Source organism: Erigeron canadensis, chromosome 6, assembly GCF_010389155.1.
Source record: "Erigeron canadensis isolate Cc75 chromosome 6, C_canadensis_v1, whole genome shotgun sequence".
In the NCBI taxonomy this organism is placed as follows: domain Eukaryota; kingdom Viridiplantae; phylum Streptophyta; class Magnoliopsida; order Asterales; family Asteraceae; genus Erigeron; species Erigeron canadensis.
The window spans coordinates 28,405,016-28,419,235 of NC_057766.1; the positions used below are offsets into that span (position 1 = coordinate 28,405,016).

Genomic DNA, 14,220 nt, shown 5'->3' on the forward strand with positions numbered 1-14,220 from the left:
TCTCATCTGCAACTCTTTAAATTTTTAGAAAGTTGAAAATGTTCGATTTCTTGACAGTAAACAGGAGCCCTTTTAACTTAAGTATCTGTGAAGAGACTGGTCTGTCATGGCAATTGGGATCAAAACCTTCAGATTCAACCTCAGCAGCCACTGCATTGTAATAGTCCTGTTTCTTGCACTAGAAAACTTCTACATACCTCCGGCCCATATTTTTGGCAATTCTTTTGAACAGCAGTATCAGCATGCATGGGTCGGGCCTCGCCAAGAAATCTTGGTCTCTTTGAGCCGATCTCTTACCCATCTGATAATCCCATGCTCCCATAGTTACATTCCCCTATAATTATTCATACCCAATCAACAATAAGAAAAAAGTCCCACTCAACCTTGTTAACAAGCAGAACACAACCGATATTATACATAACTAACTTTTTATTAATTACCAAAATGAAACTTGTTCAATATGCAAATTTCACTACATTCCACGTTATTCCAAAACACAAAATCCAATATATAAAAGTACTACACATTCATCATTCTTGTCTGCTGACTGACATGTTCCTTGATTTGATACATCATATGCTTCTTTGACGGCATTCAAATCTGAACAAAGAATTGTTATGTATGTTTATGGAGAATAAGCTTTATGCTTCTTTGAAAGGTTCCTTCTACTTTTGTTAAGGTGATTATGTGTCTTACTGGATCCCGAGGTAATGTTGCCAAAAACGAATTCAAGTCATTGAAGTGTTTTTTGGGTTTTGAAGAAGAAATAGATAGCACAATCTGGATATCAATCCAGCCTTCATCTTCTTGTTGAAGTAGCTTCTCATATGTAAACTGAAGGGAAAAAAAACAATATCTGACTAAAGGATGATGAAGATTCCACAAAAGAATAGCATTTAACTCTTACCTTAACAAAGCGGCGTCGTTCTTCAAAATCAAGGAAATAAGAATCAGATTTTAAGGTCAGAGATTGTGGACGTAAACACCAAAGTACAGCATCCACAACAGTATAAACTAATGACTCTTCTTCTCTGGTCGCAAGTTCTGAGCCAATGACATCTAGTTCTACTTCAACGTGCTTGAGTTCAATAGGCGGGGGATCAATGGCCTTTAGTTCCTCAACATCTATGAAACTCTACAAATTAATTGATAAACACAAGTTAAAGTCAACAACATTTCATATATAGGGTTTTTCAGAACTTAGAAGCCATAAATTTATTTGTTTGATGTTGTTGACTTTTCATTTAAAAGTATGATCCATGCAATAATCTTATTTTCTCAAAGCTTTGTTCTCTTCGTATAAACACTTACTTTTGAACGGGGGGCTAACGCATAAATCACTGATAAAATAAATGAAATCTGATACATACCGAGTAAATTTTCAGCTACAATACTTTGAAGAATCCAGTTTTCTTGCTCAAATATCGCCTCAATTTGTTGAACCAAAGAGCGTTGACAAAACCGATGTGGAACAATTCCATTTCTACTTCTGACTTGGCAGAATTTCTTACCAGAAGTTCAGATAACGTATATTTAACAGAGAACTTCAGTAAAACCAAATTAAGGGCATCGATATCAATTGCATCTAAATCACAGCATGGACTTAACACCAATGTTTTCAGGGAATGACTTGATAACTTCAGGTTGTGTTGTAAATATGGCAAAACTACTAAATTTTCAATATAGGGAAAGTTGGATAAAAAGTCAGTAGAACGAATGTGCCCACGGTAAGATAGTGTTGTTAGTTTCTTGCAAGATGAAAGATTCATACGTAGTTGACCTCAATCTACCAACGAAAGATACCATAGATTTGGAGCATCAATATTTATTCTCTGAACTTCATTGGAAACGTGAAGACTAACTTTTTGAAGATTTTGACACCCGTAGATACAAAATCTTTTAAAACCATAGCATTCTACAAGTACAATATTCTCAAGAAGAGGGCAACAAGTGGTCAGACGATTAATCACTTGCTCGTTTATCTTGACATTCTCAAGGCACAAAAGCTTCAAAGACGTAAAATTGATGATAGCATCATCATCAACCATCAAGGACGAAGGCAAGTCACAATTTTTTATGATCAAAGACGATAAGGAAGATAAAGATAAGATTATATTAGGAAGACGGTACTTTGGCAGATGGTTGATAGTGTTGATATCTATTCTCAACGCCTCCAGCTGCAGGCCGCCTTTCCTAACAATTAATCGAATGCACCTATCAACAATGGATATTTCCCAACGCTCTTTGAGCAACACTCTATCAAGCTTGTAGGTGTGAACAATGTTTTGTTGATTACATAATCTGGTAGTGGTATAACCTGTTGGAACCACGTTAGTGTGACCGTCACTGATCATGTATCATTCCTGATATGATAATTGACGATAATGAAATCCCTATGTCTAGGTAAATATATGATGAGCGTATTTACTCTTAGAGACGTAGAATAGGGTTTCCCATTAGGTGATTGTAAATAAAATGACTAATGGTATACACATTAAACACCACAGGGGTTGAATGTTTAATTACTAAAGGGTGGTAAGTGTAATTACTCTCATTATAAATAGAGGGTAATTAACCCTAAGTTAAGGTAAAACACACACACATAATCCCACACAAATTCGTGTGTTTACTCCTCTCAAATTCGTGCATAACATCACAGCCGAATTACCCATCTCATCCTAACTCAATCACCTTGTTTTGGGAACCCGAAATCAATGGCAAACATGTTTAATGCCTTTACAGGTTCCACAGGACGATTGGGATGTTTTATCACTCGAATCGAATCATGTTTATTCCATCATGTGGTATCAGAGTCTCGTTACGAGCTATAAGTCATGATTTGGTTCGAATTTGATGTTTTTCGCGAACTAAAAATCTGCAGAAAGAAGAACACGAAGATGACGTCATCACGACTTCGTGCTGACGTCATCACGAACTAATGGCTGCTTCATGCTGACGTCATCAAGACTTCTGCTCATTTTCGCGCTTACGTCATCTTCGTGCTTACGTCATCTTCACGCTTACGTCATCACTCGAACTTCAGCTATCATTGTACGCGAACTCGTGCTTATGTCATCACGAGCTTATGACAACTTCGTGCTGACATCATCACGAACCGAATACATCTTCGTGGTTACGTCTCCACGACTAAAGGATGTCTTTGTGTTTACATTATCACAAACTTACTAACTATTTCGTGCTTATTAAGTCACCAATTATGACTTAAGTTCGTGTTATACTAAAGAAGATCTTAGCTGATGAATGTGTTCGTGCTTACTAATTTTACCTTATAATTTTGTGGCTAAATTTTTCTCTTATTTTCGAAAATTATTTTTTCTGAGACATTTTTACCATAGCACTTTACGAAAACTATTTTTTCTGAGACATTTTTACCATAGCACTTTAAGGGTAAAAATTTTTGGTCGCGCTGACCTGTCAGCTCGATCCCAGCCAGGGGCTCTGCCCCTTGGACCCCGCTCCCAGGGGTGCTGCCCCCGGACCCCCGTAATGTCTGGGGGCTTCGCACTAATGTACATGGTTTCATCATTTGTGCCCAAAGGTCAAATGTGATTCTCATGGTGCGTTCTTTTCTTTTTGGCATAATGAACACTTAGTATATTGATTATGCCCAAAGGTGATTCAATATTCTTTGTGTGCTAAAAAAGGACTATCTTCATGCATAAGATACACGATTCTTAATTTTGTGCCCAAAGGTCAAAAGATAAGCGTTGTGTCGCATGACCCTAATGCTCATGTGTACTTAGATATTAGTTACTTCTGCCCAAAGGTGATGTAAATCTAAGTAGAGCCTTATGTCAACTTATTGTTTTGGTGTTTACAATAGGTTACCTATCACTGGCTTCATTAGTATAATGGTCTTAGTCTCATTACTTTTAGGAACATTACTTTAGCCTCTTACGTATTTAGGCATTACGTTAGTTCCATTACTTTTAGAGATATTACTTAATAAGCCTTAGATATCTAATTATGTTATTATAAGGAACATTATTGTTAGACCTTAGTTAAGTTTAGGCATTACTTTCGTTCCATTAGTTTTATAGATATTGCTTAGTCTGCCTTAGATAGCTAATTATGTCACTATAATCTTATTGCCCTTAGTTTTAGGCATTACTTCAATAATCTTCTATTACTTGTATCATAAACGGATATCCTCCTTATTTCCACTGTAGTACCTAACTTAGACATTAAGCCACTCATTGATGCAAACATTGCTTCATAAAAAGGTTAATTACCTCTAACTCTGAAGATGCTAGACCTTGACTATGTCATTCACCATAATGAACCCACTGCTATTACTGCTAACTTTTTCGCAGCTCAGAAAGCGAATTTTAAAAAGTGGGATAAGGCGAATCACTTGGCACTAATGATGGTCAGGAACTTCATCAATTAAAGTATCTGAGGGAATGTATAAAGCGTATGCAAGTAGCTTAAGAATAAAGGAAATAGCAGTATTTGTGAACACATAATGAATATGACTGACATGACTCATAAGCTTAAGAGTCCTAAAATTGAAAGTCTTTGATAAATTTCTTGTGCATTTTTTTATTGACCTCATTGCATGCTCATTTTGACACCTTGAAAATTAACTTTAGCGCTACGAATAATAAATGGTCGATGAGTGAACTAAATGCAATGTGTGTGCAAGAAAATGTTCGTCTTAAGTTGGGTCAACCTAAAGTGTTCACTTTACTACCACTGCTAATTCCATTAAGAGGAAAGATATGATAATAATAATACTACAAATAAAGTTCAAAAGGATAATCATGGTGCTATTGCCTCTAGCTTTAAGTCCTTGACTAGCAATCCTAACTGCAAATTCTCATTGTGCCCAGATTGCCTTAATTTCAAGGAACTGATAGCTAAGAAAGGTTACTTATTTCATGTAATATTTGATTCTTTTATGTTTAATGTATCTTCTAATACATGTGTAAGTGATTCTAGTTCTATGGTTCATGTGATTAACTCAACATAAGCATTCCATACAATTCAGAAGCTATCAAATGACCAAAGAAAGCTTAGAGTTGGAAGGGTTGATCTCTTATATGTTGAAACCATGGAGACTTATGATTTACATATAAACACTTGAAAGTGTATTAGACTAGTGGATACCTTATGTGTACCGAGAATTTCTCGGAACCTTGTATCTATTTCTCTAGTTTAAGACCTTGAAAGTTATGTAATAATTCATGGTTACGACGAGATTGCCATTACTCATAATAATGCATTTCTTGGTCATAGTTTCTTTGATGAATTGTTTTGTAAGTTAGAACCAGATCATAATTTCTCACAGTTTTTGTTGTCTCCTAATATTGATGACATAACTAAAACAAAGACAAAATCACCTAAATAGTTAGAGAATTCCTCCATAATGTGGCATAAACATCTTGGCCACATTTCACGAGTTCGCATGATACGACTCATAAAGGATGGAATATTACATTCTCTTGACTTTTGTGATTTTGAAACATGTATTCAATGGCTTAAGGAATTAAGAAAGAAGCCACTAGAATTTCTAACTTGTTAGAAATAATTCACTCTGATGTTAGTAGCCCCTATCCCACAACCATCTCAGAACATACATCACTTATTACATTCATTAACGATTATTCATGTTATATGCACCTATATCTGATCTGAACCCTTAGAGACTTTTAAAATTTTGGTTTTAAACCAACTTGATCATAAAATAAAAGTTGTGAGATCAGATAGAGGAGGTGAGTATTATGGTTGACATACTGATATTGGTTCAGCTCCTAATCCTTTCCATAACTTTTGAAAGGAACATGGCATAATAAACCAATACACCATGCAAGTTCTCCTCAACAGAATTTTATGTTGCTAAAAGGAAAAATAGAACCTTAATGGACATGGTGAAAAGTATACTTGTCAACACTAACTTACCTACTTTCCTTTGGACTGAGGTCTTACGCATAGCTGTTCATATACTCAATAAGAGTTCCATTAGAATTTGTCCTTAAGACTCCTGGACAGAAAGGAAACTGAGTCTGAATTATATGAACGTACGAGGTTGTACTCCCAAAGCATAACTCTATAACCCTAACTTAAAGAAACTGGATCCTAAATCCCTTACCCGTTTCTTTATCGGTTATTAGTTTTATTGTCTTTCCTACTCTACTAGTATTATTGACACGCAGTATGTCACATTTCATGAGAACTAAGAGATCAGTAGGAGCACGACAAATCATAACTTAAGATTTGCAGGAAGTACAAGAAGCGGGGGGAACCACTCGTCGGTTATTATTACTCCTCCGATAACTCCTCTTGTACCCAACGCTACTCCTAATATCACTGATCCACCTTCTCCTAATCAAAATCCTAATCCTCCTAATAGAGATATTACTAATGTTAAAGCATCTTATTAATAATGTTAAAGCAAAGCATCTTCTGTATTAAACCTGAAAATCAACTCAGGAGATAATCTAGGTCACGCAAGACCATAACTTTGATGATTTCATTATTTAACTGAAGTTGAGGACATTGGAAAGCTTACTGATCCTACCTCTTATTAAGATGCCATTAATAGCGATCATGCCACTTAGTGGGATGAAGGCATAATTTGAGAGCTTAATTCCATATAGCTTAATGACGTTTGGGATTTGGTTGAATTTCCTGAATAATCCAAACCTAAGGTTGTAAATGGATCTTCAAAACCAAATTAGACCCGAATGGGAACGTCAAACGCCATAACCATTTGCAAAGGGCTTTACTCAAAAGGAAAGAATCGATTATCAAAAGACCTTATCTCCTGTCTCATAGAGATTTCTTAAAGATCGTCATGGCATTCGTAACTTATTATGATTTAGAGTTACATTAGATGGATGTCAAAACCACTTTCCTAAATGCAAACTTGCAATAAGACGTATACATGTGAACCTGAAGTTCCATAAAATAAATAGCACATGATCTGCAAGTTGAATAAGTCCATATACAGGTTGAAGCAAACATCACTAAAATGGTACGTTAAGTTTAATGAAATCATAAGAGGACAAGACTTCCTAAGAAAATCAAGTGGATTAATGGACCTATCTCAAGATCAGTGGGAGTAAATTTACAATCCTTGTTTTGCACATGGATGATATACTTGCAAGTAATAACTTGGATATGTTGCATGAGTCGAAGCGTTTACTTTTCGCAGAATGTTGACATAAAAGATCTCGGTGATGCCTTTAATGTCACAGGTATCGATATACATCGGGATAGGTGTAATGATATTCTAGTTCTTTCTCAAAAGACTTATATTGAACACATCTTAGAACACCATAACATGCAACACTACACACCCACTATAGACCTATTAGTAAAAGGAAACGTATGTGATTGTTTCCAAAGTCTGAACATTGAGATTAAAGAAAGGGCAAATGAGGATGATATCTTACTCATAAGTAGTTGAGAGCATTATGTACGCTCAGGTCTGTACTCGTTCAGATACCGCTTACATTACCGGTATGCTTGGGAGTTAACTATTTTAAATCCATAATAGCACACTGAAAAGCGGCTAAAGGTTCTACGATATCTTCATAGGACCAAACACTACATGTTAGTTTATAGAAGAAGTGACAACTTAGAAGTAGTGGGATGTTTTAATTCCAATAAGAAATCTACTTCTGGATGTATATTTATGATTAGCTGGCAAACCTATCTTTTGACGGAGTCATAAGTAGAAACTGACTACAACGTCTACTATGATGTCTGAACGTTCATAATTTCATGTCATGAGATATTGTTAAACAACCTGGTCAGTGGACTCGAAAGTCGTCAACTTTATTATTAGACCATTGAAGTTTTACTGTGATAACTCAGCTACCGTAACTTGCTTGAACAGTAACAGTTCAACTGGTGCTGAGATGTATCTTGGTACAAAGTATCTGTTTGTAAACGGATTGAGAAAAATGTTCTTTGTATTGAGTACATAAGTACACATAATATGCTAATAGATCCAATGACCGAAGGTCTTCCTCCTAAAATCTTCGTAGGATACGTATCGAAGATGAGGCTTACTTAAAGACATATTATGATAGCATGTTGTACTTATTGGTCATTATTATTATGTTAATGAAAAAATTTTCCTCCTTATTCAGATTTTGTTTGTCTATTAGTTACACTTCGAGCTCATAACAGTGTAAAGACATTATTTAACAAAATTTGTCTTAGTCAATTGATCATTGCTTATTAGTTTTAAATTTGAGTCATAGTTTGACTAGTGGGGGTCCTGAGTTGATGTTCTTCTCTACGACTGTACTTATTGGCTATGATTTCGGTTTAAAACAAAATGAGTATTATTCCGGAACTTATTTAAATACTCATAGATAAATGATCGCTCAGTCAAGTGGGAGAATGTTGGAACCACGTTAGTGTGACCGTCACTGATCATATATCATTCCTGATATGATAATTGACGATAATGAAATCCCTATGTCTAGGTAAATATATGATGAGCGTATTTACTCTTAGAGACGTAGAATAGGGTTTCCCATTAGATGATTGTAAATAAGAGGACTAATGGTATACACATTAAACACCACAGGGGTTGAATGTTTAATTACTAAAGGGTGGTAAGTGTAATTACTCTCATTATAAATAGAGGGTAATTAACCCTAAGTTAAGGTAAAACACACACACATAATCCCACACAAATTCGTGTGTTTACTCCTCTCAAATTCGTGCATAACATCACAGCCGAATTACCCATCTCATCCTAACTCAATCACCTTGTTTTGGGAACCCGAAATCAATGGCAAACATGTTTAATGCCTTTACAGGTTCCACAGGACGATTGGGATGTTTTATCACTCGAATCGAATCATGTTTATTCCAACATAACCGACATGCTTGAAAAACGTGTTGTTAACATCATAACGGGATGAATATACGTATCTGGTGAAACTATCTATATCGAAATGCAAGATGGGAAATAAAGCGGTTATCGCAAACCAGTACTTGGACAATACGCTCATTCGAACAAACGCTTTTGGGGATTTATTCAAAGAGGATGGTATGAGCTATATCTACGGGAAGCTGTGAAATCCGATCGATATCATCCATTCTTGTTTTAGTCCTAAAAACCAATTAACCCCTAAATTAGCTACATATATGCTTTGGTTCGTTTTCCACTTTTCCCTAATATAATACTAACAAGATAATACATTTTGTACTAATGAATCAAATTTATAGGAAAAAAATAAAGAATTCAATTCATATAGACAAGTATGTATGTATGTATGTATGTAACCTCTTTTTGATCGCCTATACTTAGCGGAGAATGAGTGTAATCGACTGCAAACGGTAAAAATAATAATGAAAGGCAGCGAGGGTTTTAATTCTAAATGATTTGGAGAACTAATATAATAGTGTCACATTTTAGAGTCTGGGATTTTATTTTATGGGTTTTAAGGAAAACAAAAATGAAGATGATCAACATGAAGATATTAGTTAGCGGTGTAAAGTTCAACTGGAAAACTGAACAACGGGATCGAACCGAAAATTTAGTTAATATAAATTAATGCATATCTATTTATAAAACAAAATATTAACGTAAGTTAATGAGTATTTATACATAGAAAATTTAGTTAGTTAACAATGTAAATTGAATATTGTAAACACGGAAAATACTCGCGCGTTGCGGCGGTAAGATGGTCGGGGTGATAGGTCATAGAGTTTGATAAGTTATAGGAGGTGATAGGTCATCGAGTGTGATAGCCAAATATCTTAGCCGTACGGGCTCCGCTCTCAGATTTAAAAATTCGTCGAAAGTATATCAAATGACCTCTCTGATGAAAGAGCATGAAATTTTAAGAACACCCATATAATTTTAATAATTGATCGATATACGGTTTTTGAATGAAAGATTTTGAATGAATTAGAGAAATAAAATGATTTATGGAATTAAGAGAAAAAAATGAGTGGTTGAAAAGTTGAAAGTTGAAAATATTTGACATGAACAAATGTTTTATAATGTAGTAGAGATAGAGATAAAAATTTGAACTTTATACTAACATGACTATATAAATGGTTAACCAAAAACCGAAAAAATTAACCGATTTTTTGGGTAACTGATTTGCGGGTAACCGAAATTAACAATTCAAAATTTAAAAATTTCTAGTTAACAAAACCAAATTGAATCGTTACAAGCTTTATATTACTTTTAAAATAAGAGAAACCGTGTAAACCGATAGCGGTGTGGTGGTGTCATGCTGGTAGTGGCATAGGTGACGGGTCAACGACGGAGTTAGCGGTGACGACTAGTGTAGGTTATTGATACAAAGCGTATGTTTGTCACAACGCTTCGACCTGAGGCTATGGCTAGGGGCTTGGAGCTAAAGCTTGTAAATGGGTCTAGTAGCTTTGGCTTCTATTTCAACATTTCTTACTCAAGCTTTTATTTTTAAAGCTTTTCAAGGCTGTTAGAAGTTTTTTTGGGACTAGGGCTTTTGATCTCAAATATATATTCAAACAACATGGCTAACACTTTATAAGGGACTTATTTTTAAAATCTTAAGGCTTTTAAACTCTTAAAAGCCCCTTAAAACATCAGCCAGGTAATTGATGCAAAAGAAATATTATTGTTATTTTATGAATTTGGATTTTCTAAAGTTAAATAAAATTGTAGACATCTTAACCATTTAATTAAAATCAAAAATTTTAAGATAGGTCTTTGAAATTTGATCTTTAATTGGTCAAAATCTTTTAACTTAAATAATAAAATTAAATTTAACTTTAGAAGTTGGTAAATCGATCAGTATGTATCTATTTGATATAACTAAACCGGTCCTGAATATGTTGTGGAAAATATTGTTTCCCATTGTTAGTATTAAAAGCTTTTGCTATGAGTGATATTCAATGATTTATGATAATGGTTGTGGCAGCTTCACCAATAGTGCAATAACATAATAAAAAAACATTTTTATAAATTAAAAAAGATGCTATTAATTGATAATTAAATAAAATATATATATATAAAAAAATAACTATAAAGGAATAAAGAAAGTATATATAATAAATAAATAAGACTACTATAAGCCGTATATATAATAAATAAGACTACTATAAGCTTTTATAGAGAAAAAAATCTCTCCCCTTTAGTCCTTCAGATAAATACATTAATAAGACTACTATAAGCTTTTTTCAACTTACATGTTTTACCATTTAATTAAAAAAAACATCTTATTTATAACAACTATTTTTTCTATCATAACTTTTGAAATTAATCAAAACACATCGTAAATTCAAAACAATATTAAGCTTTCAATTAGGTCAACCGAAAAAAAGATTTTCAAAAGGTTTCAATACTTAAGAAAAAGAAACATTTTTTCATGTGATTCAACTAAAACTTTGTGTTTCTAATGGACAAAAAACAGTTATCACTCTAAAGAAATGAAAAAACTATGAAATTTACTTGTTAATCTAAAACCAGATGTCTTCTCATGACCAACAAAATTACAAAACTGTTGACGCAAAATCTTACTACTATGATCAAGATAATATACTGAAGCTGAATCGAGTACATAGCAGATAACAAGACCTGCACTAAGAAACGATGACAATGTACCTGTACAAGACATTGGTACATGAAAGACTGAACAAACACATTTGCATAATGGTTGCCAAAATATTAAACATGTCTAGTGACTAGCACAATATGTGATCCTACCATCAATGTATCATTGACATGATCAAGAAAACCAGAAGAAAAAAAAAGTGGCACAGGCAATAATCAGGAAAAAAACACCAACTTTGTAGCTTACACAGCCCCAAATGAACCAGAAGCTTACTATTACTGCTTAGATCTAGACTCTGCTCTCCTGGCTTCATCTGGAGTTGAAGGGAACAGCTCCACGTACCGAGTCCCAATCATTTTTCTGTCTCTTTCCATGGCTTCCATAGCAGCTTCAGTTGATTCAAATGTCACATAAGCCTCTCCTGTTACCTTCCCATCTGGCCTGCAAGCAATGTGTACTTTCTCATCTGCAACTCTATAATTTTTAAAAAAGTTGAGAATGTCCGATTTCTTGACCGTAAACGGGAGCCCTCTTAGCTTAAGTATTTGTGTGTACTCCATTTGATCCTTGTCTTTGGGTTTCTTTGAGCGTGAAGGGGCTGGTCGATCATGGTAATTGGGATCAAAACCTTCAGATTCAACCTCAGCAGCCACTGCATTGTAATAGTCCTGTTTCTTGCACTTGAAAACTTCTACATACCTCCGACCCATATTTTGGCGGTTCTTTTGAACAGCATAATCAGCATGCATGGGTCGGGTAAAGACTACAAATGCCTCACCAAGAAATCGACCATTCTTGTTGACTAGAAGCATATCAACTATCTCAAGCCCAGAAAAGAACTTGAAGATGTCTACCTCTGTGCAGTTGTATGGCAGACCACGGAGCCGAACCACGGGAAATGTTGTCGGCGGAAGTCCACCAGTGTGATCGTGTAGTTTGTAGCCGCCACTTGAACCGCTGCTCACTGCGAAGTAGGGATCGGATTCCATCATTCTTGGTCTCTTTGAGCCGATCTCGTACCCATCTGATAACCCCCCGCTCCCATACATTCCCCTATAATTATTCATACCCAAGCAAAAAAAGTCCCCACTCAACCTTGTTAATAAGCCAAACCCAACCCATGTTTTCCATAACTAACTTTTTATTACCATAATAATTATAATAACACATTCTCAGAAGTTTGGCTCTTGATAATAATATATCATCCACATAGTAAACTAAAAAAATTTCAACAAAATAAAAGCATAATAGCAACAACTATACATTATTATACACCGCAGCACATCATATGCGCAGATCCGTTTTTCCTATAAGTTTTAGTAACTTAACAAGCTATAGCAATAACCCCAAACCAACACCCACAAGGCACAATAGTCTTGTAACAAAAACCAGTATCTCAATCCATCCAATTCAAGTTCTAAAACTCATTCAATCAACTAGATTTTAATGTGAGTCCCACAACAAATAAACTCCAACTGAATAACTAAACCAGGTCATGTACAGATTTCTATATAAGACAACATTTTTGTTAAAAAATCGTCGAATACGTGACTTCAAGATTTCTAAACATATCTATTAAGTTAATAAAGCCACTTAAATTGATTTGTCTCGTTCAACTGTATTTTACAAAAACACAACTGAATTAAAAAATCCAAAATCAAACCCAGTTCAACCAAAGAAATGAAGTTTAGTGACTTTTTCAAACACAAAAACTGCTGAGTGACTCAGATGATGTTTTATTTTATTTTGAAAAGTAGAAGCAACTTTTGGTACGAGTTTCTTTTTTATCACCCTTTTAGATGCAAAAACCATAAACAACACTGAAACAGGCAACCCAAACACAAAACTATAAGGTATACAAACACAAACAGTCACCTTTTGGTCTACATTCCTGATATGTTCTTAGTCCTTTTAACGCGTGCTTTTCAGCCATATAAGTTTAAAAAATCGGGTCACACAAAATTAGCAGACCTACGTAATGATTTAACAGAATGAAGTATCCTCTTCTTCCTCATAAAGTTCTCATCTTTTCCCCATCTAATATCCCAAAACTATTTTTACGAGAACCCTAAATCCTAAATTCGATAACACCCTAAGCTTGCCGGCATTAAGCGATTTAGAATTCACTAAAAGCATCATTACATACTACTGAAATATCCTCTTCTTCTTTATCTTAAAGTTCTCATTTTTTTTCAATCTAACATCCCAAAACTATTTTACGGAAACTTATGTCGTAAATTCGGATAACACCCTAAACTTATCGGCTTATTCGAGAATTCAAATCAATAAAAAAAAAATCTTAATTATACACTAATAATCACACTAACAATAATTAGCTATCCTCAAAACCCTACAACAATTAAAACTAATAACAAATAATTTTTAAAAAAATGTCTCCTTTTCTAAATTTTAATTGTGGTTATACAAAAAAAAATACATGATTAGGAAAATATATATATATGTATATATATAACTTTTAACACATGATGGCAGGTAAAAAAAATGGAGAGAAATATACTGATTAAGAGAACTTTTAAATTCGAGAACTTACCCTCTGGATCCGTACATGTTTCTTGAAAGGGATGAATTGAAGATTGAAAATAAAGAAAATCGAGAATTAATCGGCAGATATTAAAATTAGGAAGAAAAAAAAACCCTAGATAGGGCTACAAAGGGAAAATCG

General features: G+C 34.4%; 1 protein-coding gene across 2 annotated transcripts; it reads right to left on the reverse strand.

Annotated features, from left to right (window-relative positions):
• Nucleotides 1-11,599: 11,599 nt before the first annotated feature.
• LOC122605216 (heterogeneous nuclear ribonucleoprotein F-like) lies at nt 11,600-14,220 on the reverse strand. 2 transcript variants are annotated; one of them, XM_043778118.1, is made up of 2 exons: nt 14,089-14,220; nt 11,600-12,590 (listed from the first exon to the last, which is right to left on the reverse strand). In XM_043778118.1, the coding sequence occupies exons 1-2, from the start codon at nt 14,103-14,105 to the stop codon at nt 11,813-11,815; spliced, it is 795 nt and encodes a 264-aa protein (XP_043634053.1). In that variant the 5' UTR covers nt 14,106-14,220; the 3' UTR covers nt 11,600-11,812. The 2 variants fall into 2 exon arrangements, with proteins under 2 accessions (XP_043634053.1, XP_043634055.1); XM_043778120.1 differs by having other exon boundaries at nt 11,600-12,501; nt 14,089-14,178.